At 37.7% G+C, this 26,813-nt stretch overlaps 3 protein-coding genes across 9 annotated transcripts; all 3 read left to right on the top strand.

Annotated features, from left to right (window-relative positions):
• The first annotated feature begins 612 nt into the window (after positions 1 to 612).
• Positions 613 to 26,086, top strand: LOC137137488 (programmed cell death 1 ligand 1-like). 5 transcript variants are annotated; one of them, XM_067523798.1, is made up of 4 exons: positions 613 to 840; positions 2,181 to 2,236; positions 2,458 to 2,811; positions 3,378 to 4,239. In XM_067523798.1, exons 2-4 carry the CDS (start codon positions 2,188 to 2,190, stop codon positions 3,533 to 3,535), a joined length of 561 nt encoding a protein of 186 aa, XP_067379899.1. In that variant the 5' UTR covers positions 613 to 840; positions 2,181 to 2,187; the 3' UTR covers positions 3,536 to 4,239. The 5 variants fall into 5 exon arrangements, with proteins under 5 accessions (XP_067379899.1, XP_067379897.1, XP_067379900.1 ...); XM_067523796.1 differs by having other exon boundaries at positions 3,375 to 4,239; XM_067523799.1 differs by lacking the exon at positions 3,378 to 4,239 and adding an exon at positions 24,882 to 26,085 and having other exon boundaries at positions 615 to 840.
• LOC137137490 (programmed cell death 1 ligand 1-like) lies at positions 5,848 to 7,977 on the top strand. Its single transcript, XM_067523800.1, has 3 exons — positions 5,848 to 6,077; positions 6,412 to 6,771; positions 6,949 to 7,977. Exons 1-3 carry the CDS (start codon positions 6,017 to 6,019, stop codon positions 7,086 to 7,088), a joined length of 561 nt encoding a protein of 186 aa, XP_067379901.1. The 5' UTR covers positions 5,848 to 6,016; the 3' UTR covers positions 7,089 to 7,977.
• Positions 16,473 to 22,622, top strand: LOC137137485 (CD276 antigen-like). 3 transcript variants are annotated; one of them, XM_067523786.1, is made up of 6 exons: positions 16,473 to 16,711; positions 17,225 to 17,355; positions 17,523 to 17,578; positions 17,768 to 18,127; positions 18,800 to 19,131; positions 19,908 to 22,622. In XM_067523786.1, the coding sequence occupies exons 3-6, from the start codon at positions 17,524 to 17,526 to the stop codon at positions 19,947 to 19,949; spliced, it is 789 nt and encodes a 262-aa protein (XP_067379887.1). In that variant the 5' UTR covers positions 16,473 to 16,711; positions 17,225 to 17,355; position 17,523; the 3' UTR covers positions 19,950 to 22,622. The 3 variants fall into 3 exon arrangements, with proteins under 3 accessions (XP_067379887.1, XP_067379886.1, XP_067379885.1); XM_067523785.1 differs by having other exon boundaries at positions 16,479 to 16,711; positions 18,800 to 19,135; positions 19,908 to 22,621; XM_067523784.1 differs by having other exon boundaries at positions 16,489 to 16,711; positions 18,800 to 19,159; positions 19,908 to 22,621.
• Positions 26,087 to 26,813: the final 727 nt, after the last annotated feature.

Here is a 26,813-nt window from a genome sequence, read left to right as displayed (position 1 = left end):
TTTTCGAATCGCGTTTTTGTCTTCATTATATTATTATACGTTCAAAGTCCAACAGATTAACTTTAAAGGTGACATGTTCACTCAAACGAGGGTCCAAAGAAAAGCAGAAACGTACAGGTTTAACATTTTAACCTCACGAGACCAGAGGAATTGACGAGGCTAATGTTGTCTTCCTGTTTTCAACAACTGCCGTCACTACGATCAACCACTGGAACTGTAGCAGTTCTTCAGTGAAACCGGACACAAACCATCAGGGCGCTGAAGCTCCAGTAACACTAGAAATAATCAAATCGCGTTTGCTGGTAAAAAACTTCCGGTAGCTGGATTTTCCCTCGTCGGAGCCCCGTGGTTTGACAGATAAACTTACAGCCTATGTGTTTTTAAGTCTTACTAACCATCATAGATCCTCGACCCAGACCCCACATGTGGTCTCCTGTTGGTCTCTGTGGGATTTGTGGGCTTTGTGAACTCTGCTCCGTGTGTTATGGGGAATAAAACACAATGATGTAATGTTAAGCTCCACCCGCTCAAACTTGTGACACCACACACTTATTTCTGTGAAAACGGGGGCTCGACCAATCAAGGACAGAACATGATCGGATGTTTCCTGTTTAAAGAAAAAACATAAGACACTTTGAGTCTGTGTGTGTTTTACCTTTGTTGCTCCTTGTCATCACTTGATCTAAAGTCTTTTTCAAAAATCTCTTCTTACCGCTCTACAGCAACTCAAAAGGAGATTTTCTTTCCTCAGGAAGACTTGAATTCCTGCACACTGGTTTGTGACCAACACATCTTAAGCCTCTTTACTATCAGGCTGCCCGCGGGGAAAACACTTTAAAGGTAAGACATTGTTTTTGTATTAATTTATATTATATTTAAAGTAGAACATGCGATCGTGAAAATCTATACGAATTGAAAAGATATAACTTGAAACTTGAATATGTAACTTCGAATCTCCTCCACACTTCATTAATCGCCTCAATTAGGAAATGCCGTTTTTTAAATGTCCAATAATACAAAATATCAGTTTATTGATGCGATGAATGAATAGAAGCATCAAAGCAGATTTTGGTTATTATGGGCGGGAGCACAGCGAGTGAAAAACAAACACACAACTTTGTCGGTATTCCCCAGCTCCCCAGTTCAACATCTGCAGCGTCAAAACGTCCAACCAGATCTTTAGGTGACGACAGAGAACCGTCATGTGTGAACTTTAGTAACCTGGAGGTGGAGTCATAGTGACGTCACGTCCATTATCTATTACCTTATCCTTATTTAGATAAGGCTGAGATTTATGGCTGCAGATGTTAGGCTTCTATAGATCCTAGTGTATGTATGTCTGTATCGTATACATATATATGTGTATATATACACATATATATATATATATACATATATATATGTATATATATGTATGAGGGAGAGAGAGAGATGTACAACTTTGTGGTGTTGTGAACAATGTTTTGTTGTGGTGAAGCCAACGAGAGAGAGACATTGAGTATAAATTACCTTGTAAATAGTCGCTTTATATAGCGATTTTATCCAAAGCGCTTTACAATGTTGATTCCCATTCACCCATTCACACACCGATGGCAGTGGCTTTCATGCAAGGTGCTCACCTGTCCCACTGGGAGCAACTTAGGGTTCAGTGTCTTACCCAAGGAGACTTCGACATGTAGCTTGAAGCAGGGATCGAACCACTGATCTATGGACGGCTGCCTTACCAACTGAGCTACAGCCGCCCCAGCAGCACCTTGTGTGGTGAACCACTTTAGTAATGACTTTGCTGTGTCTGAATGACCTCTAATATAGTTTGGACACATTTCAGTTTGTTATAAGCATCTGTATACACAATATTACTAACATTACATCTGCAATAAACTTAAATCGATTTTGGGCTTTTTTTTTGTTTGTTGTTTGTTGTTGGCGCCACCTTATATCAGACAACAAAATCTACAAACTAAATTATTTAAACGTTGCACATGTTCAGAGACAATCTGTGAGCTTTTATATAGTCTGAGTGTTTATTCTGCAGTGTTTTATGATCAGTCCTTTGTTAAGTTGTGTCTAATAACCAGGATTATTATCAGATCTGATGTTGTAGTTACTGAATAAAGTCGGGCTGTAGGTTTTTCTCCTCCTGTAACGTTAATGTGATGTGTTTCTGTCTCCACTCACAGGAGGAAGATGATCTTCAGGATCGTTCTGCTCATCAACCTGATCTCATGTGACTCTGGTCAGTTTATATCTTCAAAATACAGTTTAACATCAACAGGTTATAAGACTTTAGTTTCAGGTTATAATTCCTGACATTAAATCAGTCAGGATCTATATTTAATTATTGCTTTTGTTGGAACATTCATTACCTTTTTGTTCTATATTGTCTTGAACTTCTCTGTTCATATTAAAGTTCAGAGTCTGCTTGAAAGAGTCTTTGTGTCTCTGTCTCCTCAACAGGGACATTTGTAGTGAATGTGACACAGACCTTCTATCAGGCAGAGAAGAACCACAACATCACACTGCAGTGGACCTTCACCACCAAACCTGACAGTTCCTCCAACACACTTTTTATCTACTGTGGACTGATCACTGGTCGTAAAACCCTGTATGATCTACAAAGGGGTGTTGAGGTCTCAGAGTCTCAGGATCAACAATTTTTAGGACGAGTCCAGTTTGACAAAGACGTCCTCAGAGAAGGACGAATCAGACTTCAACTGTCCAGACTCAGGACTGAGGACTCAGGACTGTACCTGTGTAAAGTGAAAACAGATTATGGTGGAAATGTTGGTGAATGTCGACTCAATGTCACCGGTGAGTAGATTCAGTGTAAGTCAGTAGTTCACAGTCTAATTTGTACTAAAGAAAAATTAAACCTGAGCTGAGTGAACTTTGTTTTGCAGATAATTGTTAATGAACCCAATAATGGACAAATATAAACTTTTAATTGAAAATCAAAAAGTCACCATATACATCTGCAAAAAAACATATCTGGATCTATCCAGCATTTAGTTGGGACCAAAGTTCTGGACCAACTGATGGAGAAACCCACAGAGTACAGCTGTGACTAAAACTGTCCATCATGGTTAAAGAGACCTGAATTGTCCTTTTTAGAGGACAACACAATTATTAAATCTCCAGTGATGTGAATCAGAGAAAAGCAGCAGATCTTCACATTTGAGAAGCTGGAACCAGAAAAATGTTCTTGTTTGTACTTTGTCTTAATCTGCAAATGTAAAGTTTCAGATTATTATTGTTTCAGCAGCAGTTCAAAGATTGAACTCACTCTATAAAACATAAATGTTCTGTTTATAGAAAGAAAAGATGAATTTATACTCAAAGTCTGAGAAAAGTCAAACATTTGTATTTTACTGCAGCAGCTGATCATCCTGAACCTCAGAGACCAACTGTGAGTCCAGAACCAGAGAGTCAGGGATGGATTGGACTCTACGTTGGACTGGGACTGACAGCAGCAGCAGTTCTACTGGTCACACTCTGCTTTGCTCTGAGTCGTTGTTTCACTAAATCTACTGATTAGACTGAAAATCCCTCTTCAGTGCTTTAACAGTTCAGTTTGTCAGAGAGCAGACTTCTCTCTGTCCCTGAATCCTTTGACCCTGTTGGTCCATGAAGCTGTTTTTCTCTGATCTCTGAGCCTTTTACCTCTGTCACTGTCTTCATGGTCTGAGACAAACAAACAGGATCAGACAGAGAGGAGACCAACATCTGATCAGATCCATCAGGACCAACAGGACTCTGTCTGGAGGACCCCCTTTCTATCAGAGCATCAGTTCAAGATCTGAGTCCTTAAACCTGGAGACAGAATCAGAGATATGAAACAGTTTCACTTTTAAATTATTCCTCTGAGTTTGCGTTTAAATTAAGTTGTTACAGTGTTATAATTATGTATTTATTGATGTAAATAATTGTACTGTTACAGATATTTGTCTTTCCCTCAGCAGATATAAGGAAAGTGTACAATATGTAAATACATTTCTATATTTATATCAGTCACATTCATATGAATCCTGTGTTTATTTAAAAACTGGACGGGGAACTGAAGAACTTGGGGAATTAGTCAACAATAATTATAACTTTTTTATTACTAATGCATCACAACAAATATAAATACAGTTTTTATATATGGAAAGATGAAGAAAAGTTCATACACAAAGTCAACACAGCAAAATCATCTGTTGTGGATCATCAGAGCAGCACTTTGTGAACCAGACACATCGGGTGGATCAAAGTGTATTTTCTGTTAAAGATCAGTGACAGAACAGCTGCTACAACCACTGCTGCTGCTGCTGCTGCTGAGAAAAGATTGTTGGATTCCATGTGAGTATAAGTGGGGGAATGTGGGGGGCAGAGTTACCAAACCGTGAGTAAAGGAAGGATGAATGAAACAGGTAATGGATGTTTAAAGTACTTGAGCAACAATGACGTGCTCTAGTTAAGGCCGTTCATTTATCAAGTTGTTCACTGTTAGTGAGGAATTGGTTTCATTGTTTAACTAGTGTTACTATAGTCCAGAGCATATTATGAGGGGATCATTGTGATCACTAATACTTTGGAGGTAACCAACCTAAACACCACACACTCTGTGGTACTTCACCGGCTTCTGATCAGCTGATTCACTTAACCTGCAAAGACATGAGCAGGATCCATTCATTCCCACCAAAGAGCAGCTGAAAAGAACCAGACTGTTCATGATAGTAACAGTTAAAGTGTGATACATCCTTTTCTGGGGACGTCGCTGTCACTGATCAAGTCACAAGATGTTAACTGAACTAATAGATATAATAGACAGGTTTGGTGGTGAAGGTCCATGAATGCACACAAGTTCTAAATATTCCATAGAATAACTGCAGGATTTCTGGGCTCCATGAGTTAATGTCCTCTCTCACTCACCATATTTGTAAATCATAACGTCGAGCAGCCAAAGTCCAAAAATTCTACTCTGAACTATAAACTAGTTAGAACGGATCCATCATGAATTTACTCACCAGTGACGTTGAGTCGACATCTGTCAAAGCTACAACCATCATCTGTTTTCACTTGGTAAATGGCAAATGGCGGCTTATATAGCGCTTTTATCCAAAGCGCTTTACACATCACACAGGTACAGTCCTCAGTCCTCAGTCCTGAGTCTGGACAGTGGAAGTCTGATTCGTCCTTCTTTGAGGACATCTTTGTCAAACTGGACTCGTCCTAAAAACTGTTGATCCTGAGACTCTGAGACCTCAACACCATCATGGAGATGACAGACAACACACTCTGTATCCTTATGAGGCTACAGAGTGTGTTGACTGAGGTGATGGACATGTCAGGGTTGGTGGTGAAGGTCCACTCCAGTGTGATGTTGTGGTTCTCTTCTGCCTGATAGGACGTCTGTGTCACATTAACTACAAATATTCTTCTGTGACCTTTAAATTTATGTTCAACTAATCAATAACAATTACAAAGTACAACCAAAGATCTGATCCAAACTGAGGATTAAGTACATTTATTATAATCTTTTTTTTTTCAAATTAAAATATACACAACAGTCTTTTTTGAAATGATTAAATGATCTACATGGATCTTCCTGATCCTTCTGTCCATCTGATAATGCTTTTCTCAATTAATTATTTACTTTTTCAACTGACAAAGCACAAAATAACTTCACTCTAACTTGTTATTTAGGCGTGAAATTTTTTTTACTGCTACAATGTTTTATATTTTGTATTAGTTTGTGATGTTTTACCTACATTATTTTCTCTATATGAAAACATGTTGGCCTGAATCTCTGTAGTGAGAACAACTTTACAAACTCACTCGCTACACAGACTGCGTCACAATGAAAGTGAAACTACAATCACAGAAAAATCTGCAGCCGCCATTTTCTCCTGTGCTGCAGCACAGAAGGCAAAGCCATGTGAGTAGATCGAGTAAAAAAACGCTGCTGCTGTGAATAATACTGTAAATCTATGCTTTATGATGGTCTGTGGCTGCAGACTTTATATCAGGACAGTGGACAATGTCAATCTGTGCAGCTGGTCTCTCACTGATGATAACTGTGATCTTCTGTCCTGCAGCGGGTGAGTAGCTGCTCACTTTACCTTTAGTTCTTCCTGTTTCTAAAAGCTGCAACTTTTCCACAAAAGTAATGAAAGATGCCTTGCATTTTTATTTCATTTGTAATATATAAAGTTAAGTGAGTCTAAACTAAATCAGTGGATGTTGGACAAAAGTTTTTACTGTAGCATTATGCACAAAAGTACTGCAAACAACACTGCAGCACTTCTGAAAAGTACAGATTTCATAGTTTGAAGAGCTTCTGTACACGTTTTTAAACCAGATGTCACCACCTCATGTTTTTCTTCCTGTGTGTGTGTGTGTGTGTGTGTGTGTGTTACTGTTTATCTCCTGCAGGTCAGACTCCGTTCCCCCTCAGTGTCTCTCAGGACGTCTACCAGGCCGAGCAGCACAGTAACATCACACTAACGTGGATCTTCCCTGTCAGTGCTGTCAGGTCCACTGACTCACTCATCGTAGACATAATGGATGTGAAACACATGACGAGGATTTACAATTATGACAGTGAGACCGAGACTGAGCTGTATCCACATGAGCTCTACAGAGGACGAGTGCTGTGTGACCCAGAGCTCTTCATGAAAGGACGGATTGAATGTGTCTTTACTGATCTGAGGCTCAACGACACAGGAACATATCAGTGTGTCGTCATGTTTGACAGATACAGAAGCTACAAAACATGTGACCTCAACGTGACAGGTAAGACATCACTGACTACTTTGTTTATTTGACAGACAGCATCCAGGACGTTGAGGATTAAACAAAGAACGAGACAAGTTAAATATAAAACCACACTTATTATTTATTGACAAAGTCAATTTTCTGTTATCACAAACTGCAGACTGTGACTTTTTATTTCTTTAAATCTCTTTTCAGCTGCCAAAGATCAACCTGCAATGGAGACATCAAACCCAGTGGGTCGAGAAAGGTTCGGTCTCTACGTAGGTTTGGCTTTGTTTACAGTGGTAACAATTGCACTTTCAGTCCGTTACTTCAGGTTTTATAAACTCATGTAAATTCTTTTTATTGTTATTAATATTACTGTTTTGGTTATTTAGATTGAGATTAGAGAAAAATAATGAGTTAACATTTCTAGGTTTTATAGAATCTGTGTTGGCTTCCTACCTCATATCAAACCAAATTACCTTAATGTAACCCAGTAGTCCATTACAGAGTATTACTGTTTTTACCTCTGTCTGTAATGAGGCGGCTGTCAGTGTTACATGTTTACACAATCAGCAGTTCACTGTCTGAAGGAGGAGAGTGAGCAGATATAAGCTAAATAGCTACGTCCATTTTTACATTTCACTTCATTTAATTTGGAGACTCACACAATGACACACACATCTTCAATCAATATTTCAAAATAACCCAATTTATCTTTTCCCTTAAAGCTACAGTATGAAACATTTTTCAGAAGTTACAGAGGTGCTATCGACGCCTCCACTGACACAGACTCACAGACTCTGGCAGCAGTGCTGAGATATTTGTCCTTCTAACTAATGAGAGATGGTCAAACCCACACACTCACATTAAACCTTGTGGATCTGTATAAGACAAACATCAGGATCTTTTACATAGTGTCAGTGTTTGACACCCTGCTTGGATTGAGCTTCAGTTTTACGCTACAGCTCAATTCCCAACAGTGTCGTACCTACAACAATTACAAAAAAAGAGAAGCTGCAAATTTACTAATCAAGCAAAAATTGATTGATTGGTTAGATTAGAAGGGTGAGACCCACTCAAAACCTCTTATAAATAAAAATGTCTGAGTCTGGATCACACGAGGCTTTAGATCACATTAAGGTTTTAGATCATATTCCTACTAAAATATACTGTATTTGAAAAATGTTACACACTGTATCAAGTGGTAGTGACACAAAGGTTTGTCACTAACTAAATAAACCTGCTAAAAACACAAATCCATTTTAAAAACTTTTAGCCAACATAAAAATGTTGCAAGTGCAAGATTCAGAGGAAAGAATTTCTCACGTGTTTCATTTCAAAAGGATAAATTAGCTCATGGAATGATTTTCTCAGCTTCTTCTACATTTTTTAATATCATGCTTTATAACATTACACTAGATTTAGATTAGCCTGTCTCAGCACCGTCCAATGCTGAGGTCAGTTTTACTTTCTTAGCTTTTGCACATTTAGAGAAACAAACTCTAATGCACTTTTATTATTTGCTGCACAAATCACAGAGATAAATGAGAATAACTGATTGGGTTTATATCCAGACGTATCTAGTTCACCTTGACGTGTCTGTGTTTAAATTACATCCGAGCCAAACATCTACCTCAGGAGTCGGTGTGTGCAGTAACCAGACCTCACTAAGCTGTTATTGCCATCAGTGACCTGTGGAGATCAGCACCGAGACTCTTTTAAGAAGAAATCATTATTTTTGTAAAGACAAATTTTCACACTAATTGAAATTGGTCATTTTTTAAACTTTGATGGACTAATGTGAGGGAGAAATAGCTGAATGTGGTCATCTCCAAACCAAATATTAGACATTTCTTAAATGTTATTATTATTATTATTATTATTATTATTATTAACAATAGTTTTTCTCTTCTTTGATTTTGCAGCAGTAATTTTGGTGCATTAACAGCTGTGTTTGTTTTATAACTACTTATAAGATGTGATTTTCTTCAATAAAAAAACTTGAAAGACCCAAAAAAAATGTGTTTATATTTTACATCTTTAAATACTTGACTTTGCTGATTTTTTATTTGATAAATTAAGGACCTAATAATAATATAAATTGTATACACTACTATGAGTCTAGTTGCCACTTTATTCTGTAACTCTACCTGAAACTAGTTTTGTCTGATTTAACAGTCCTAATAAATTATCCCCCATTGTTATTTTGTCCACTGTATCCATGACAATAAGTCCAGAAACATTTCCTATAGAATTTGTACAGAGAACTGACAAATTAACATTTATTTAGTTTGAATTAGATCTGATGAATAAATTAAAATGGTCCGTTTTTTTTGTTTCATTACCATTAATGTGTTTTAATAGAAGTAATTTTTATTCAGTTTTATATTTTCAAATGTATTTGTGTTTGTTTCATTCGGAGCTGTTTTTAATTAAACATTTTGATGTAACTTCACTGCTTTTCTTTAAATAAAATCTCTTGTTTTGTTTTATTATGAAGATCATAATAAAACAAGCTGCTGGACATTCAGTCTGCTTCTGTGTCTCTTTGCACACAATGAATCAGTGTTGAGTTAAAGACTGAAGGACACAAAGAACAGCTGTTGTCTGGTGTCCTGCTGCACTTTGTTCTGGTCAAAGTCTAAAATCATCTTCATATTAAAGTAGAAATAGACATAATGAGGTTCTCAGACACTAAACACATTCACTGATCAATTATTTTATATAGTTAAAACAGTCAGAGGTTTTATACATGAAAATATATGTATTTCTATAAAACTGTATTTCTATAAAAGATTTGTTCACTGACAGCTGAAAAAATCAAAAGTGACATTTTACCAAGAGGAGAATTTGAAAAACATCTGTTAAACTTAATCTCTACTTTTTATTTATACTTCATATTCAATGTGACATATCTGGGAAAATTGAGACATTGTTTACACAGAAATTAATGATTACAGCTGTAAAAAGTTCATCAAAACTCAAATCCATACTACATGACTGTAATTTAACATAGAAAAATGTCTGATAAATAAGACAGATGTAGAAGGAAGATGTTAGATTCTGTCTCAGGATTTGACAGTTTGATAATTCCTTCTCTTGTCCCTTTTACTTGTCCAAAAGCAATTAGCCACCAGAGCTATTAGTCCTGCTGCTGCCAGTCCAAGTCCCACCCCAATGAGAAGGACAGGTCCTACTTTACTCTGTGGGTTTTGACTTACAGTTGGTCTGTGGTGTTCAGGTGGATCAAGAGCTGCTGTAAAGGACATAAGAAAACATGTTGACATCCAAAATATAAATCTGGATGAACTGATGTTACACGTGATGATGACTGTTATCATGAACAGCTTCATGTTGTTACATGTAGAAAAGCTCTCTGCACAATTCCTACATTGCTGAGACGTTTAGGACAGAAGCTGAGACAAGAACTGATCGTCATCCACCAAACAAGAGTTCTATTAACTCACCAGTGACACTGAGTCGACATCTGTCAGATCCCCAACCATCATCTGGTTACACATCACACAGGTACAGTCCTGAGTCCTCAGTCCTGAGTCTTGACAGTTGAAGTCTAATTCATCCTTCTCTGAGGACGTCTTTGTAAAACTGAACTCGTCCCGAAAACTGTTGATCCTGAGACTCTGAGACCTCAACACCATCATGGAGATGAAACAGGACAAAGTGCTTGTTCTCTATAAACAAGCTACAGTAGATATAAAGAGAGTTGGAGGAAGTGTCAGGTTTGGTGGTGAAGGTCCAGTCCAGTGTGATGTTGTGGTTCTCCTCTGCCTGATAGAAGGTCTGTGTCACATTCATTACACATGTCCCTGTTGAGGACACAGAGACACAAACAGAGAATCACACTAACTGGAAATTGAGGTGAGAAAATGAATTATTATTTAAACAATTGTATTTTATTACACAAAGACAATAAGTGATGCCAAAGACTAAAACAGACTTTCTTCACAGAAAACATTTTGTCAGGATCGCTAACATCACTTCCTCCTTCAGGCTTTTATTTTGCAGTCACTTCCTGGTCCCTTCACTTTCACTCCACATCACTAATCACCGGTCATCAGTTTCACCTGCTCTCACTACTCTGCTTATAAACCTCCTCAGTTCCTTCACCAAGCTGCCAGATCGTCTGCTCCGTATAAAGTATTAGTCATTATCTGCCTACTTCAACGGAGCTCAGACTAGTGTCCAGTAAATATTCATTATGATTCTCATGTGTGCCAGTGTCATAAACCAAGTTAATGTCAAGGAAATAATGGAGCCCAGAGCTAAGGGACCATTCTTAGCCTAGTGCACGTTGTGTGGTTTGGATATTGTGTCACTAAGAGGAATTCAAAGTTCTTTTCACGTCAGGAGATTCACCACGGCTACGTTCCACGCACTCACTACCAGACCTGCCTCTGTGTTATGGATCCAGACCACTGCATCTTCCCCAGTGGACCCTCCTCCCACCGCATCCTCGCTGCATCTAAGGATCTAGCTACACTGCCAGGACCATGCTCCACTCTTCCCCATAAGACCCCTGCCTCTCCTCCAGACTCCGCTTGTCTCCCCACTCATTGTTTCATGTATGGACTTCATATCCCACAAGTCATTGCTAAGCTACTCATCTGCGTGTCCTCTCATAAACTGGAGTTCAGCACCCACTAGCGAGTCGGCGCAATTTATTTTATTTTTATTTATTTTACTTTATTTTATTTATTTATTTATTGTCCTTTCGGCTTATCCTGTGAGTTCAGGGTCGCCACAGCGGATCATTGTCCGCATGTTGATTTGGCAGTTTTTACGCTGGATGCCCTTCATGATGCAGCCCTCCCCAATTGCCATCAATATGGCATATTAATGCAAATGAGTTATTATTCATTAATAACATCAGTGCTCTGTCCAGTGGTCTGCCACGAAAAAGTTGTACTGAAGATTCAGATTAAGAAATACAGTTACTGTAAATGGGTTTTTATACATTTATATATTTAACAAAATAGTCATAAAATGAGATTGAATTTTTAAAGAAAATAAAGTAAATGCTGCACAAACTAACCAGAGACACATGAGATCAGGTTGATGAGCAGCAGGATCCTGAAGATCATCTTCATCCTGTGAGAGGAGACAGAGGAGGAGAGTCAGAGACACATCACATCAAACATACAGGAGAAAAACTCAGTCATTACAAAACCTGATCCTGATCATCGTCCTGGTTGTTACATATGAAATGAAAAAGGACCTTTATCACTAATGATAACAGGAAGGTTTTTCAGTCACAGTGTTGCTCCAGTTGAGTCAGTTAAAAATTTAACTACCAAAAAAAATTAGACTAAAAAACTAGCTAAACACAGCAGTACACTGTCAGATCAGCTGTTTCCATCATTTGTCAGCATGTGTCTGTTGATGAAGGACAGATGAGGAGCAAACCCTTTCACTTCATTCAATCAGCCTCACTCCACAACAGTCAGATCAAAAAGGAAAATACAGTCCACACTAGAGCTTTGTCCTAATCATTTGTCCAGAAGTGAAATGAGCTAAAAGTGAAAGTAAAGAGAGCAGCCGAGAGACGTCCTGATCTAATCTACACTCATCATTCTAGTGTAAAGGACCATTTTGGTTTTATTCTAAGAGTAACTACTGACAAATGTGTTTTTTTTTATAATTTATGAAGAAATTTGTAATGTGAGATTCAGCAGCCTGGTTCGGAAAAAGCATCAACACCATTTAGTCATTTAGCAAACGCTTTGAGATACAAGACGTTTCTCCTCTCTCTCCAGCAGAACCCAAAGCTTAAGGTTAAGGACACATAATTACTACATAATACTACAGAATATCCTGTGCAGGTCTGGTGTTGTTGTATTTAAATTGATCTTTAGTGTCGTTTAATGGCACAAAGTAAATTCAGTTCCTCACTAATATCAGAAAAGTGTTCAGTCACAGGCAGCTTTGGTTTCAGATGAGTTTCCAGAGTGTGTCAATAAACTTCAATATCCACCTGTGGATCCTTTTTATGACTAAAACTTCTTAAGGTGCATATAATGCAGTTAGCAACGTAGTGTTACAACAGGAGGGAGTAGAATTACAAAACAGCAGACGTCATACTATATAATAGAAAAGAGTCTTTCAGTTTAGTAAAATTTGTGTCTGTCTTACTGTCATTACTAGTCTTCACCACATGGAGGAGCAGGAGAAAGTGGCTACAGTTTGCAAAAGCTCCCACTGCTTTCTGAGTTTATGAATATAGTTCATCAACAGTTATCACCATCAGAATTAGCTGATGTGATGCCAGAGTAACAATGAATTAATATATGAATTAATTATTATTTTTTCCAATAACAGCCCATTTAACCACTGCTTCTCTAACAGGAACCACAGTCACCAATCGTTCCTCTTCATCAGACAAGTTGATATGTTGGACACAGTAACATGATTTATCATCAGTAATATGCTGCAGCTACTGCACAGTGTCCTGGTGGGTTAACAGTCAAAACTCATTTCTCATCACTGCACTGTTCAAGGTTCAACTTTGACTCGTGTTGCATGTTATAAAACTTTCTAGTTCCACGTTCATAGTGAAGCCAAACTGAAAATTACAGCTGCACTTTGGAAAAGGGGTAAAGATGATTCAACTTTGAAAAAATACAAAGAGAAACAAAGACACAACGCGCTGCTGCTCATGTTTCTCACGAACAACAATGTGAACATGTTGTATATTCATATGTACAACAGTAGATCGTCTCTGCAGACTGGACCTTAAGACATCTCACTTATTTTCATTAGTGTTTTGACTTTTCACACAGACCTTTAAAATTAAAATGGAGTCTTCACTCACTAGATGTATTTCTATTTCTGAGACACATTTCCTTTATTATTTTTATTTGAGCATCTACAAATTTAATGAATGGGGAGGTTCAGCAGATAAAAACTATGCAATAGTCATTAAATTGAAAGTGACATTTTTACTTAAAACATTTAAAATATGTTTAAAAATCAATTGTTTAACCAACAAGAAACATTTAGCTGTATATCACATAACAGTGTTATAAACGGACACATTATAAAAAGACGACTGATGACTGATGTCATGTTTAGCTTTAACCAGTGTTAACAGCTCACAGTTTAGATTCAGAAGAACTTTAAAAGTGAAGCTCCGTGAGTCAGTTCAAGCTTTATATGAAAACTGGATAGTAGTTTGAACATTACAAGTGAGTTTTTTTATTAGACAATAAAAAATGTGTCTTGGTAGAAATGATCACTGTGAATCCACTAACACATGCACAACATTGTTCTTGTACTTTATGATCAATATAACACTCACTTCCTGTATCACTACAGCTTGATATCTAGGCACTTTAATGCATATTTGACAGAAAATGTCTTATTTTAATATGATAAATTCTTACTCAAAGTAAAGGTCATAAAAAGACCATCTTCACATAGTAAATGAGATAAACCTGTTTCTTAACATTGCATCAATAACGTGAACACAGTCCATTGTCACATCTGTGACAGAGTTTGACAACGTAACATTTCAAAACACTTATGGTCAATAAGTTCATGGTCCCCAAAGGGCCATTAGATGTGCAGTTGGGTGACAAAATATAAGACAACATCCAACATAAAGTAAATAAAGGAGACATTACAACTTACATCACTGTATCATCTGATGAGCAGTGGTTGAACTTGCACATAATAAAATTAGCGACTTGAGCTTCTAAACAATTTGAAAAGTTAGCTGAGGGAGTGTTTACACTCACCTTAGTGTGGAAACAGGGAGACAGAAGGCAGACAGACATAAAGGCTGCATGGACACAGAAACAAATTCTAAAGTAAGACTTTTACACCATGTGTTATTCACATGAACACATACACCACCTCCACATGACTTGATTGATGATTAAAGCCTCCCAGTCCGTTTGTAAAAGTGCAGGTCTCTATCAGGTTTATTATTTTAGTAGATCAGCTGTGAACTGTGACTCAATGGTCACTTACCGAAGATTAAAAAGAGGTTGTAGTCATGTTGCTATGGTTACCTCCTGAAATGCAACTTTATTATCTGCAGAAACCAGGATTTTCTGTGTCCATGGTTTAAATTTATTCACATCTTGTTTTTTTCTAAACCTAAAGCAACAAACAGCCAGAAGAAAATGCTGTTAACAGTCCAAATACACAGTAAAGACCGATCCATCCCCAATTTACTGTGTGGTTAAGTTCAGGTTCTGTCTCAGGTTCAGACCAAACTCTGGCTGCTTTAAAAAAAACAAATCTATGTCATTCATGTGGAAAAATACAAAACAAAACCATAATAACTACAAGGTTTTACTGAATCTACTCACCAGAGTAGATTCACCAGAGACTCATCATTTCTTTTCTTTTTTCCTTTTCAAGTTTAGAACAATGGTTCAATTAAACAATCACTGATTGCAAACCTGCACAGGTGCTTCATAGATTACCTACACTATGAGTCGTGTCCGGACAAACCGGTGTCTTAAAGTGTCCACGTCCCCTGATCTCAGGAGGTGGTTTCCTGTAATATGTAACGAGTGGTGAGGGAGTCTGATCCTTGTCACTGTTTTACAGCTGAAGTAAAGACTTTTTGGCTGGTGACAAAAACAACATGAACATGTGAACTACACTGCAGAGGAACATTTATTATTTTATCTTCAGTGTTTGCAGGAACTTGTTTCTGTCACAGGGTGGAACATGTTTCAAATGAACAGGGAAACAAGACACTTACTAATCTTCATGTTAGGGTCAAGTAAAACAAAGTGAATATTAATAACATGTATTTATTCCACTCAGATCATTTCTCCTCTCTGTCTCACTGGGGGCTTCAGTTAAAACCCTCTGGGATGTTCCTCTTCTGACAGGCTGTTTGTGCTGATCCACTGGGAAACAAAGTTAAGGACAAACTGCAGGATATAACTCAGCAGCCCACACACGGCCACATGTGCCTCATAAACAAGGTTTCTGCAGAAATCATAATACGTTTAACTCTTTTACAGATGAAATAAGAAAAACACTTCACAAACTTATTATTTACAGTGAATAATCCATTCTCCTACTTCAGTCGCGGGGGGGCGCTATCCCAGCTGTCATAGGGCAGGTCACCAGTCTATCTGAGAAACCAAACATTCACATTCACACCTACGGGCAACTTTACATTCACCAATTAACCTAATTAACCTAAACGTTACGGATAATCTGTAGATTTAATTCCCTCCGTGACTGACATTTATTATATTTTACTGGTTGTATTCACGAGTGGATTGAAGAGCTGTGTGTTTCAGATAAAGCGTGAATTTGTGTGTAGTGGTTTTTCTAAATCATCACGCGTGTATATTTTGTTATCAGACAGGGTTTTGGGGAGTATATGATAAGTCACATGGGAGTGAAGAGGGTTTTAATTGTTTATTTAATATAATAAAATTAAGTTTTGTTTGTAAATTATGTAACGTTTGGGGTCTCAGATGCTCGATGGAACGGAGGAGAATCTGTCAGTCTGCCAGATCCTCGTTTACTACATTTACAAAGCTGCGGTTTGATACCAATTTTGATCTGTAGTGATGTATTTTGTAAAGAGGATAATGTGAGTTTTAAAGTTTTGTAACGGTCCGGCCAGTGGATTCGTGTGGGGGCCATCATAAAGTGAATTATGGGTAAAAGCCGAGGACCTAGTTCTGTGTGTTGAACGTGTTTAATGTGCATGATTTGTGTTAGGATCAGTGGCGTTAGGTGAGTTCAGACGTTTGGACGTGAGGGAAAGTGTTCGCGATCACGGTGTCAGGCTCCTGTTCAAACTTAAACAAGACGAAAAGTTGATGTCATCACTTCCTGTCAACCTGATTGACTGATAAACCCACTGTAACATCGTCAAGTGCGCAGCTGGTTTTTACTTTCTGTTTCACTGCGGAGTTAAGCAGTTGGTCAAAACATAATTCAGATGAAAACTTTCTCCTCGTTTGTCTACAAAGAAGTAAGTATTTAAACAGCCCATAGTTTGTGTTGTGTTCTGTGTCCATCCACTGTTGTACATTTACTACTTGTTAACACGTAAATCACCATGAACGCAGATTAGAAAATCGATTTACAGCAACTCAAACATTGTAACATTCGGTTCTTTTTAATCTTTAATTTCCACAATTTGTTCTGCAGTTTTCTCACCATGTTGTTGGTTGTTGTTTTTACAAAGCGCACGAATCTGCTTTTCAAAACCGAAACTTTGTTGGTTTCTTCACATCTACTAGCGTCATAAATAGTGTTTACACCAGTTATTATATGGCACAGATGTCAGGAAGCAGACAGGCTACAAACATGTTTAACACATCAGACTTTTGTGTGATCCAGTAAATATTGTTGTACACAGATGCTGTTCTGAACCTGGATTTACAGTATTTCTTTGTAGATTCATCAGAATCTTATAGACAGAACATTCGGGTAAATATTCTTTGTTACTAATCTCATCTGCATGTTTTCATTGGATTGGTAGATGCACGCACAGACACATCCATCGATTGCTGATATGATCAGTAATGGCGCCAACGTCTGTTTACCTGTTGAAACGGCGCCACCTTGAGACAGAAAAAGATTCCTGCAAAACTGAACTAAAACCTCTAACAGGTAAATTGTAGTTGCTGTAGGTTACAGTTATTATTATTCAGTTATGTGTAGTAATCATTATGATGAAAATTAATAAATGTTGTGTTTATTAAATGAAGTGACTATTTCTTCTCCTGTAACTTTGATCTGATGTGTCTCTGACTCTCCTCCTCTGTCTCCTCTCACAGGATGAAGATGATCTTTCGGAACCTGCTTCTCATCAAGCTGATCTCATGTGTCTCTGGTTAGTTTATATCTTCATTTAATTGTCCACATAGAGAAAAGTCAACGTACACAATAAATTACATTAATCCTTTAAATTTGTAAGAATCTGAAGGATCCCTGCACTACAGAGATCATCACAGGACACAGAAACCAGATGGACTTTCTGAGTAATTCTGCTCCTGTCTTTGTGTCTCTGTGTCCTCAACAGGAACATTTGTAGTGAATGTGACACAGACGTCCTATCAGGCAGAGGAGAACCACAACATCACACTGGAGTGGACCTTCACCACCAAACCTGACACTTCCTCCAACTCAGTTAACATCTTCTGTAACCTGATCAATGATCACAAAGACTTAGTCCTGTTTCATCTCCATGATGGTGTTGAGGTCTCAGAGTCTCAGGATCAACAGTTTTCAGGACGAGTCCAGTTTGACAAAGACGTCCTCAGAGAAGGACGAATCAGACTTCAACTGTCCAGACTCAGGACTGAGGACTCAGGACTGTACCTGTGTGAAGTGAAAACAGATGATGGATGGAGCTCTGACAGATGTCGACTCAACGTCACTGGTGAGTAGATTCAGGATGGATCAGTTCTAACTCGCTTATAGTTCAGAGTCTAATTTTTGGACTTTGGCTGCTCAACATTATGATTTAAAAAGATAAAGTATCAGTGTAACATAAAATAAGCTCAACATGAAAACCACTAAATTAAAGTTCAGGTCGTCCAGATTAATTCTGCATACAAACAAATATCTGGATGTATTTTTATCTTTACAGCAGGTGTTGATTTTCCCCAAAGTCAGAGACCAACTGTGAGTCCACAACCAGAGAGTTCTGATAGGATTGGTCTCTTAGCTGGACTTGGACTGGGACTTGGACTCGCAGCAGTAGTTACAGCAGCTCTACTGGCTGTTTGTAATGTTTACTACTATTGGACTCATGCAGTGAGAGAAGTAATCCGCATGAGTGAGAGAGGATATAACTGGACTCCCTAAATGGTAGATTAATATTTGTTATGTTCATAGATTATTTACAGTATTCTAGAGAAACAGTACAAACAAAAGAGATATTCTGTATTTCAGCACTTTAAGAAAAGTTACTACTAATCACACATGGACTTTTATTATTATTTAAAATATGCTCGTCGTTTGTATTTGTCTTAAAGTTTTTTTATTTAAGGTATATTTAAATAGAAAAAGTCAGAATACAGCTACAATAACTGACCTGTCTCCTCAACAGGGACATTTGTAGTGAAGGTGACACAGACGTCCTATCAGGCAGAGGAGAACCACAACATCACACTGGAGTGGACCTTCACCACCAAACCTGACACTTCCTCCAACTCAGTTAACATCTTCTGTAACCTGATCAATGATCACAAAGACTTGGTCCTTTTTCATCTCCATGATGGTGTTGAGGTCTCAGAGTCTCAGGATCAACAGTTTTCAGGACGAGTCCAGTTTGACAAAGACGTCTTCCCAGATGGACAAGTCAGACTTCACCTGTTAAGACTCAGGACTGAGGACCCAGGACTTTACCTGTGTGAAGTGAAAACAGATGATGTTGGAAATGTTGGTGAATATCGTCTTAATGTCACTGGTGTGTTCATTCATTTGCTGATTTGTACTAAACACAAACTGTAGCAGAACTGATTTAATTTAGTTTTGAAAATATAATTGTTCATAAACTAAATTAGTGGACAAATTAAAACTTTGACCCTTGTCAGGACATTTGATTCAGAATCACAAATATACCTCATTGGAGCTACAGAAAAGTTAGCAACATCAGTAGGATTCAACCTAAGAGAATCATGAATATATTCACCAAATTGCATCTGGATCTCTTCAGTATTTGAGATATTTCAATCTGGATCAAAGTTCTGGACCAACTGATGGACAAACCCACAGAGCCGAGCTGTGACTAAAACTGTCCATCATGGTTAAAGAGACCTGAATTGTCCTCCTCTTTAAACTACTTGTTTTGTCCCAAGAACACAAATATTCAATCTCCAGTGATGTGAATCAGAGAAAAGCAGCAGATCTGACGTTGAATCAGAGTTTGGTAGCTTGTTTGCAGTCTTACTAACCAAAGACAGAGGAGGTCAGGGCGACAAGCATGAGGATCCAGATCATTTTATCCCTGGGAGAAAAAACTTTATTAGAGAAAGACGTATTAGATTTGATTACAACAGAACAGATTGATACATCACCTGAAGTATAGATGAGATCTTCGGGATCTTAGAGACCAACGATGAAAAAGTGTGTAGAGTACGTCAGCTTATTTGTTTTCATGAATACTTTTGTGTGTTTTGTGTAAGTTAATTCTTCATCTCATGTCAATCACACAGATCATCACCAGCATGGAGGTTATACATCAGGAACCAGACTGACAATGAAAATTAGAAATTGACCATGTGAGCTGGTCACAGCATTAACATACTGCTCCATGGTGAAAAGACCATGTGACTCATGGACAGCAGGTCGACTCTGGGATCATGGTCAAAGGTCTGGATCCAAATTGGTGGAAAGAAGCAACATCATTAATGTAAAGTTACTGTGAGTTATTCTCTTCTCTGTCCAGGTCAGATTCATCCTTTTCTTTTCTACAGCATCTAAACTTCCTCTTCACTACAAAAAAAGCAGCATTAGCATCTGAAACACATATTTCCCAGAAGTGATTCTTAAACCAACATGACAAAAGTTCTGAATATAGTATATCCACTGACTTAAAGGGATAATTTGGTCGTCAATATGTGAAATTCATATATTCAACATAAAGTGCATCGTCAGCACCTAGAGAATCACATAAAATAAGAAATCTTACATAAAATTATCCCACAATTGTCTGAATTTTCGCAATTATTTTTAAGAAATTTGCACATATTTGATAGAATATCTTTAACATATTTATTACAATATTGAAATATTTAGATATAAATGTATTGTCCGTCCTCCAGGCTGCTGTAAATTTTAGTTCATTTTTAAAATTGAAACATCATTTAAAATGACTTTGTATTACATCACAGCTGGTTTCACCAACCAGTGTGATCAATTTTCTACAACGTGTCAAACACATTCGACAAAGATCTGCTTAAGTTTGTTATGTAAAATGTAATGAATCCAGGAGCAGCCTGAGGAGAACACAAACACATTCAACATGTAAAGTTTAAACTTTGGATTCACATGTTGTTGTGCTGCCAAACGATAGTTTTCAAGGCAGAAACCCAGAGAACTTTGTTCCACTTAAATGTCTCATGTAAAGTAGTGATGAAAGTATTTATTCACGTTTTCTGTTTACTGTTACTGCTTTTTGTAACTAAATCCATATAAAATCTTTATGTCTGCAAAGCACTTTCAAATGTCTCACACATTTTGAGTGTGTACTGTAAATGTATTATGAGTAGGAAATGTGGTAGAAAGTGTTTGAGCATGAAAAGATTGTTTTTTAGACATGTTACATACTGTGAGAATCATTTTAACTTTAGCTGTATTTACAAAGAAGATTTACACAACTATATATTTTCATATGTATAAACATGAACGAGAGACTGAGTGAATGTGATCAACCTGTAAGTTTTGTATAAAGATGTTCTTTGACTAAAACACAATAAAGGGCATTAAGAAGCCAGAGAGCATCTTTTTTGTGTCCTTTAGACTGAACTCAACACTGATCCAGTAGCAGGAGTTAGTGTGAGACGCTGTTCAGAACCAGACTGAATCTGTAACATCTGGTTTATTTTTAGTTTTTTATCAAAGTTTAATCAAAGAACAATTATAACATTTGCTTTCCATTCACATAACAATAATAGTTTCTGTGTGATGATCACAAACATCACCGAGCTTGACAGTCTATAGGAAATATGTTTAACCTGCAGCCAGCTGAGGATTATTAACAAGACGTCCAGTGAAGAGTTTCCACTAGTGATTTACCTCCAGTGTGAACAACTCTCCCCCCTCTGTCAAGAATTAGCATCGATGAAAAAGATGATAGTAAGAGGTAGAAAATAACTGCTGTCACAAAAATAACAGCGAGTGTAAATTTCAGTTTCATACATATCATTACAGTCAAATACTGTAACCATATGAGTTAAAGTGAAAGTTTTATATCGAATCTGGACCAAACAAAGAGCCGCTTCTTGTGAGCAACAACAAAAGCAGAAGTCCTACCTATAATACTTCATCACATCCTGCAGGAGGCAGCCATTATATAACTGGTAGGATAAGCTGTAAACATTAGGAACATGTTATTATGGCTGTGTTGTATTTGTCCCTTGGAAACATTTTCATTTTTATGGTAATGTTCAGCTTTTGTGTAATTGATTGTGTTTTCTGTATTTGCAGGATTTTTTTTTAAGAGTGTTGGATCTCAAATTAGTGAAATTTATTCCAAACTTCAAACATCATCAATTTGACAGCACAGGTGTAGCATTAACAAACGCGCTGCAAAAGACAAAAACACAACCAAATTGAGAAACGCTCTGGAGGCAGCGACCGAAAAGCAGCTGTCAACCCTGACAACTATGTGCTAAAAACTAAAATAAAATCCCAGCTCATTTTCCAATTCACTGAGGGAGAGTGAAAGTACAACAAGTGTGTCCCAGTTGTGTCCGTCACTTTTTAATGCCCCCCTGGAACCATTGTAGACAACTGTCATAGCCACAGGGGCCACTACAAATGGACAGACATTTAGATTTGTAGGTGTATTTTCCGGTTCTTTTGGAGACATTTCCGTTGTGTTGTCGCTAATGTTGTGAAAGTGATAAAGGTGTTTTTTAAATGTGCATGTGTTTCTTTGATTAGTGGAGTTGTGAGCTCTCGGGGCCACATCACACTATGCTACAGACAACAAAAATAAATACATGTGTAATATTGTACATTTTTCTACCATTTTAGTAAAAGTCTTAAGAAGATGTTTGACTTTGGTTTGTGATTTTTATGTATTTAGAAATAGAAATGTGTTGATTTGCTGTCAGTGTCCTTTAAGCACAGCAATGCTGCAAAATGTGACTGTAGATTAAATGTAGGAGCAGCCTATTTATTAAACACATTATAAAGAGGAAAGTAGCATTTTTGTGTGAATACTAACTCTGTTAACTGTGAGTTGATTTAAGTTTAAAGCATAATTGTGAAATGAGTTCACAATATTTTCTCCATTTACATTTTTATATAAATAAAGGGTAAACTAACGAATAAAAGGAAAGAAGAGTGATGAATTTTATAAAGTAAATGATCAATGTCAATAACAGCATCACATTCTTTTAGTACACTGAAGAGCATCTACAGTACTTGAGTACTACTACAGTACTACTTCAACTTGAGTAAAGAGTGTGATGTGGTAGCTCTAGAAAGTGGAGGTTGTTGTTTTGGTCTTGAATATTTTCTTTAGCATCTTTCTCTCTGTTTAAGTAACAGATACTATGTCCAGTCCAGAATTTAACAGCATGTTTACAAGTAGCATCTCAAAAGCTGATTAACAAACTCTTTCAATGAGTATAACAGTGAGTATAACAGTGCAGGGTTATAACCCAGTGTCCTACACTTTCCATGTTTAGTTTTTGGATTGTTTAGTATGAAAAAGTGCAAAACTACAAAACAGCAACAAAACAGAAATATGTTTAATCATTCACTTGTTTAATGGCAACAAATATAATTGGTATCCACTGTAAAGTCCATGAGTCCACTTACATTAAAAATACTTGCATTACCACAGTGGGCTGAAGAATCCGGACAGACACAGAGGACCAAGTTGTCCCCACTGATAACTGCTGTCTTAACTCTCTGACAGTGGTGCAGAGATGTTCACTTCAAAGTGTTGTGAGTGACGCTCACCCTGCAAAATGCTGTGCACCAAACCTCTACACCATCGTAGTGTTGACAAAGAATAAGCACAAGGGCAGTAACCACTGCAACACAGGAGCCTGCGCAGGCGCAGGGGAGTGGTTACTTCGCTTCTGCGCGCGACTTGACACACAGGATTCTTCAGCGCGCCTTACTGTGTGTCAAGTCCCGCGCAAAAAGTGGAGTAACCACACCCCTTTTGACATAGTAAGGCGAGTGGTTTCCGTCCAGTTTAACATAGGAGACTGTGTTGCTCTTTGTCGTCACTCGATCTAAACACAGTTTTTGTATCTTTTTACCACGAGCAGAATTACAAAAACAGATCTTATATCAGCTGGATGTGAGGAGGAAAACTCCGTTACGAGCTGCCTTTGCAGAAATGCTGATTTTTAAAGGTAAGACGACATTTAGATTCGCTCTACTTCGAGCTGTGGAGTCCCTTCCTGTAACTTTGATCTGATGTGTCTCTGACTCTCCTCCTCTGTCTTCTCTCTCAGGATGAAGATGATCTTCAGGATCCTGCTGCTCATCAACCTGATCTCATGTGTCTCTGGTTAGTTTATATCTTTACTTTATTTCCCAGAGTTAAGAGTTAGTCTGCTCCTCACTGTGTGTCTCTGTGTCCTCAACAGGGACATTTGTAGTGAATGTGACACAGACGTCCTATCAGGCAGAGGAGAACCACAACATCACACTGCAGTGGACCTTCACCACCAAACCTGACACTTCCTCCAACTCTCTTTATATCTACTGTAGCTTGTTTACTGATCACAAAACCCCCGTCCTCTTTCATCTTTACGATTGTGTTGAGGTCTCAGAGTCTCAGGATCAACAATTTTCAGGACGAGTTAATTGTGACAAAGACGTCCTCAGAGAAGGACAAATCAGACTTCAACTGTCCAGACTCAGGACTGAAGACTCAGGACTCTATCGGTGTGTGGTGAGCACAGATTATGGTCGGAGCTCTGGTGAATGTCAACTCAACGTCAGTGGTGAGTTGGACGGTAGAACTCAGGTGTTCACTTGCTAATTTGTACTGAACACAAACCATTCATGAGCTGAATGAACTTTGTTTTGCAGATATTTGTTCATAAACTAAATTAGTGGACAAATGAAAATGTTGACCTTTGTCAAGACATTAGATTCAAAATCACAAATGTACCTCATTAAAGCTATAGAAAAAGTCAGCAACATCACTTAGATCCATCCTCAGAGAATCATGAACATCTGCAAAAAATTTCATCTGGATCCATCCAGTAGTTTCTGAGATATTTCAGTCTGGATAAAAGTTCTCGACCAACTGATGGACAAACCCACAGAGTGAAGCTGTCACTAAAACTGTCCATGATAATTAAAGAGCTTTAGAGTCAAATTGACTAAAATCTTCAAATTACTTATCTTGTATCTTTCACGAACACAAAAATATTTAATCTCCAGCGATGTGAATCAGAGAAAGTAAAACATTAAACATTTGTACTTTACAGCAGCAGCTGATCATCCTGAACCTCAGAGACCAACTGTGAGTCCAGAACCAGAGAGTCAGGGATGGATTGGACTCTACGTTGGACTGGGACTGACAGCAGCAGCAGTTCTACTGGTCACACTCTGCTTTGCTCTGAGACGTTGTTTCACTTAATCTACTGATAAGACTGAAAATCCCTCTTCAGTGGTTTAACAGTTCAGTTTGTCAGAGAGCAGACTTCTCTCTGTCCCTGAATCCTTTGACCCTTTTGGTCCATGAAGCTGTTTTTCTCTGACCTCTGAGCTTTTCACCTCTGTCACTGTCTTCATGGTCTGAGACAAACAAACAGGATGAGACAGAGACACATCTGATCATTTCCATCAGGACCAACAGGACTCTGTCTGGAGGACCCCCTTTCCTGAAAACTGGAGACAGAATCAGAGATATGAAAGCACAGTTTCAGTTTTAAATTATTCCTCTGAGTTTGAGTTTAAATTAAGATGTTACAGTATTACAATTATGTGTTATTGATGTAAATAATTATACTGTTACAGATATTTGTCTTTCCCTCAGCAGATGTAAGGAAAGTGTAAAATATGTAAATACATTTCTATATTTATATCAGTCACATTCATATGAATCCTGTGTTTATTTAAAAACTAGACGGGGAACTTAAGAACTTGGGGAATTCATAATAATTCAACAATCAACAATACAACAATAATCAACAATCAACAATAATTATAACTTTCTTATTACTAATGCATCACAACAAATATAAATACAGTTTTTGGATATGAAAAGATAAAGAAAAGTTCATACACAAAGTCAACACAGCAAAATCATCTGTTGTGGATCATCAGAGCAGCACTTTGTGAACCAGACACATCAGGACATTTGAACATGAATAAACTCATTATTTACAGTCACACGTGGTTTGATATGATCTGAGTGATTAAAGAATTCACTTTATAATACAGTTTCATTATAAAAATTTAAATGACCCAAACCAACCATTTCATAAATAGTCCACACAGTTTCTAAATGTCCCTCTAATAAAATGTGAGTATAAGTGGGGGAATGTGGGGGGCAGAGTTACCAAACCGTGAATAAAGGAAGGACACACTAGTATTATTGTGAGACATCTACACTCCAGTTTTCTGCACACAGACAACAAAGTGAGCTTTGATTAAGAAAGTGTTGTTACCGATGTTCGCCACCAGAGGGAGACACAGGCAGCGCCAACACGCCGTCATATAGCGCTGAGAGGAGACACAAGACAGAAATGTGCTGACAACAGTGCAACTGTATTTTTTTTAGCTTTGTTAGTAAAGAAAAACCCACAAGATTCTGTCAGCGTGTTTTTTTTTTCAAGTGTGCTACACAACTAATCTAGACTCTGGTGCTTCTTTAGTAAACTTACATGCAAGTTACATCTCGACATATTTACTTTGTCATTAAATTCTAAAAAATAAAAATCCTCTGAGGCGTCAGTGGCCTAATAACTTTCTGTAACTGGTGGATAAATTGCCTCAGCCACATTTCATCGGCCTGCTCTGACCTCCTTCCTCTTCCTCTTCCTCTTTACTTTGTTTGTTTAGTCCGTGGACTGTCCAGCAACTACATACTGATACTTCAGGACTCAAACAGAGCAGGACACGTCGAGGCTGCTTCACTTTAAACATGTGAGTAAAACATAAATTACACTTCCATGTTTTAATGTCTGTTTCCTGTGTTTGTTTCGTGAGTGAAAAAACCTGACAGAAACCTACAAAGTCTAATTTGAACCTTTATCGTAACCATATTTAAACCAGAAAAATTCAGGATTTAATCTTCAGAGTAAAAAAACCACACACGTGCACAGGTAGAACCAATTAAATGCATTTTTATTGTCGTCATAAATCGACTAAAAGAGTAAGGAACAAAGGTTCGGTGGTTCGACTCCCGGTCCTTG

Source organism: Channa argus, chromosome 12 (assembly GCF_033026475.1).
Source record: "Channa argus isolate prfri chromosome 12, Channa argus male v1.0, whole genome shotgun sequence".
In the NCBI taxonomy this organism is placed as follows: domain Eukaryota; kingdom Metazoa; phylum Chordata; class Actinopteri; order Anabantiformes; family Channidae; genus Channa; species Channa argus.
The sequence above is the reverse complement of the archived record's forward strand: the minus strand, read 5'-3'. Positions and strand labels throughout refer to the sequence as shown.

Bases quoted from the DNA above. Each gene is read 5' to 3' on its own strand.
- LOC137137490 (XM_067523800.1), top strand. From the start codon at position 6,017: ATGTCAATCTGTGCAGCTGGTCTCTCACTGATGATAACTGTGATCTTC. The intron at 6,078-6,411 runs GTGAGTAGCTGC...TATCTCCTGCAG, and splicing joins GATCTTCTGTCCTGCAGCGG to GTCAGACTCCGTTCCCCCTC. The intron at 6,772-6,948 runs GTAAGACATCAC...ATCTCTTTTCAG, and splicing joins ATGTGACCTCAACGTGACAG to CTGCCAAAGATCAACCTGCA.
- LOC137137485 (XM_067523784.1), top strand. From the start codon at position 17,524: ATGAAGATGATCTTTCGGAACCTGCTTCTCATCAAGCTGATCTCATGT. The intron at 17,579-17,767 runs GTTAGTTTATAT...TGTCCTCAACAG, and splicing joins GCTGATCTCATGTGTCTCTG to GAACATTTGTAGTGAATGTG. The intron at 19,160-19,907 runs GTGTGTTCATTC...TCAATCACACAG, and splicing joins ATATCGTCTTAATGTCACTG to ATCATCACCAGCATGGAGGT.
- LOC137137488 (XM_067523795.1), top strand. From the start codon at position 23,896: ATGAAGATGATCTTCAGGATCCTGCTGCTCATCAACCTGATCTCATGT. The intron at 23,951-24,029 runs GTTAGTTTATAT...TGTCCTCAACAG, and splicing joins CCTGATCTCATGTGTCTCTG to GGACATTTGTAGTGAATGTG. The intron at 24,390-24,881 runs GTGAGTTGGACG...TGTACTTTACAG, and splicing joins ATGTCAACTCAACGTCAGTG to CAGCAGCTGATCATCCTGAA.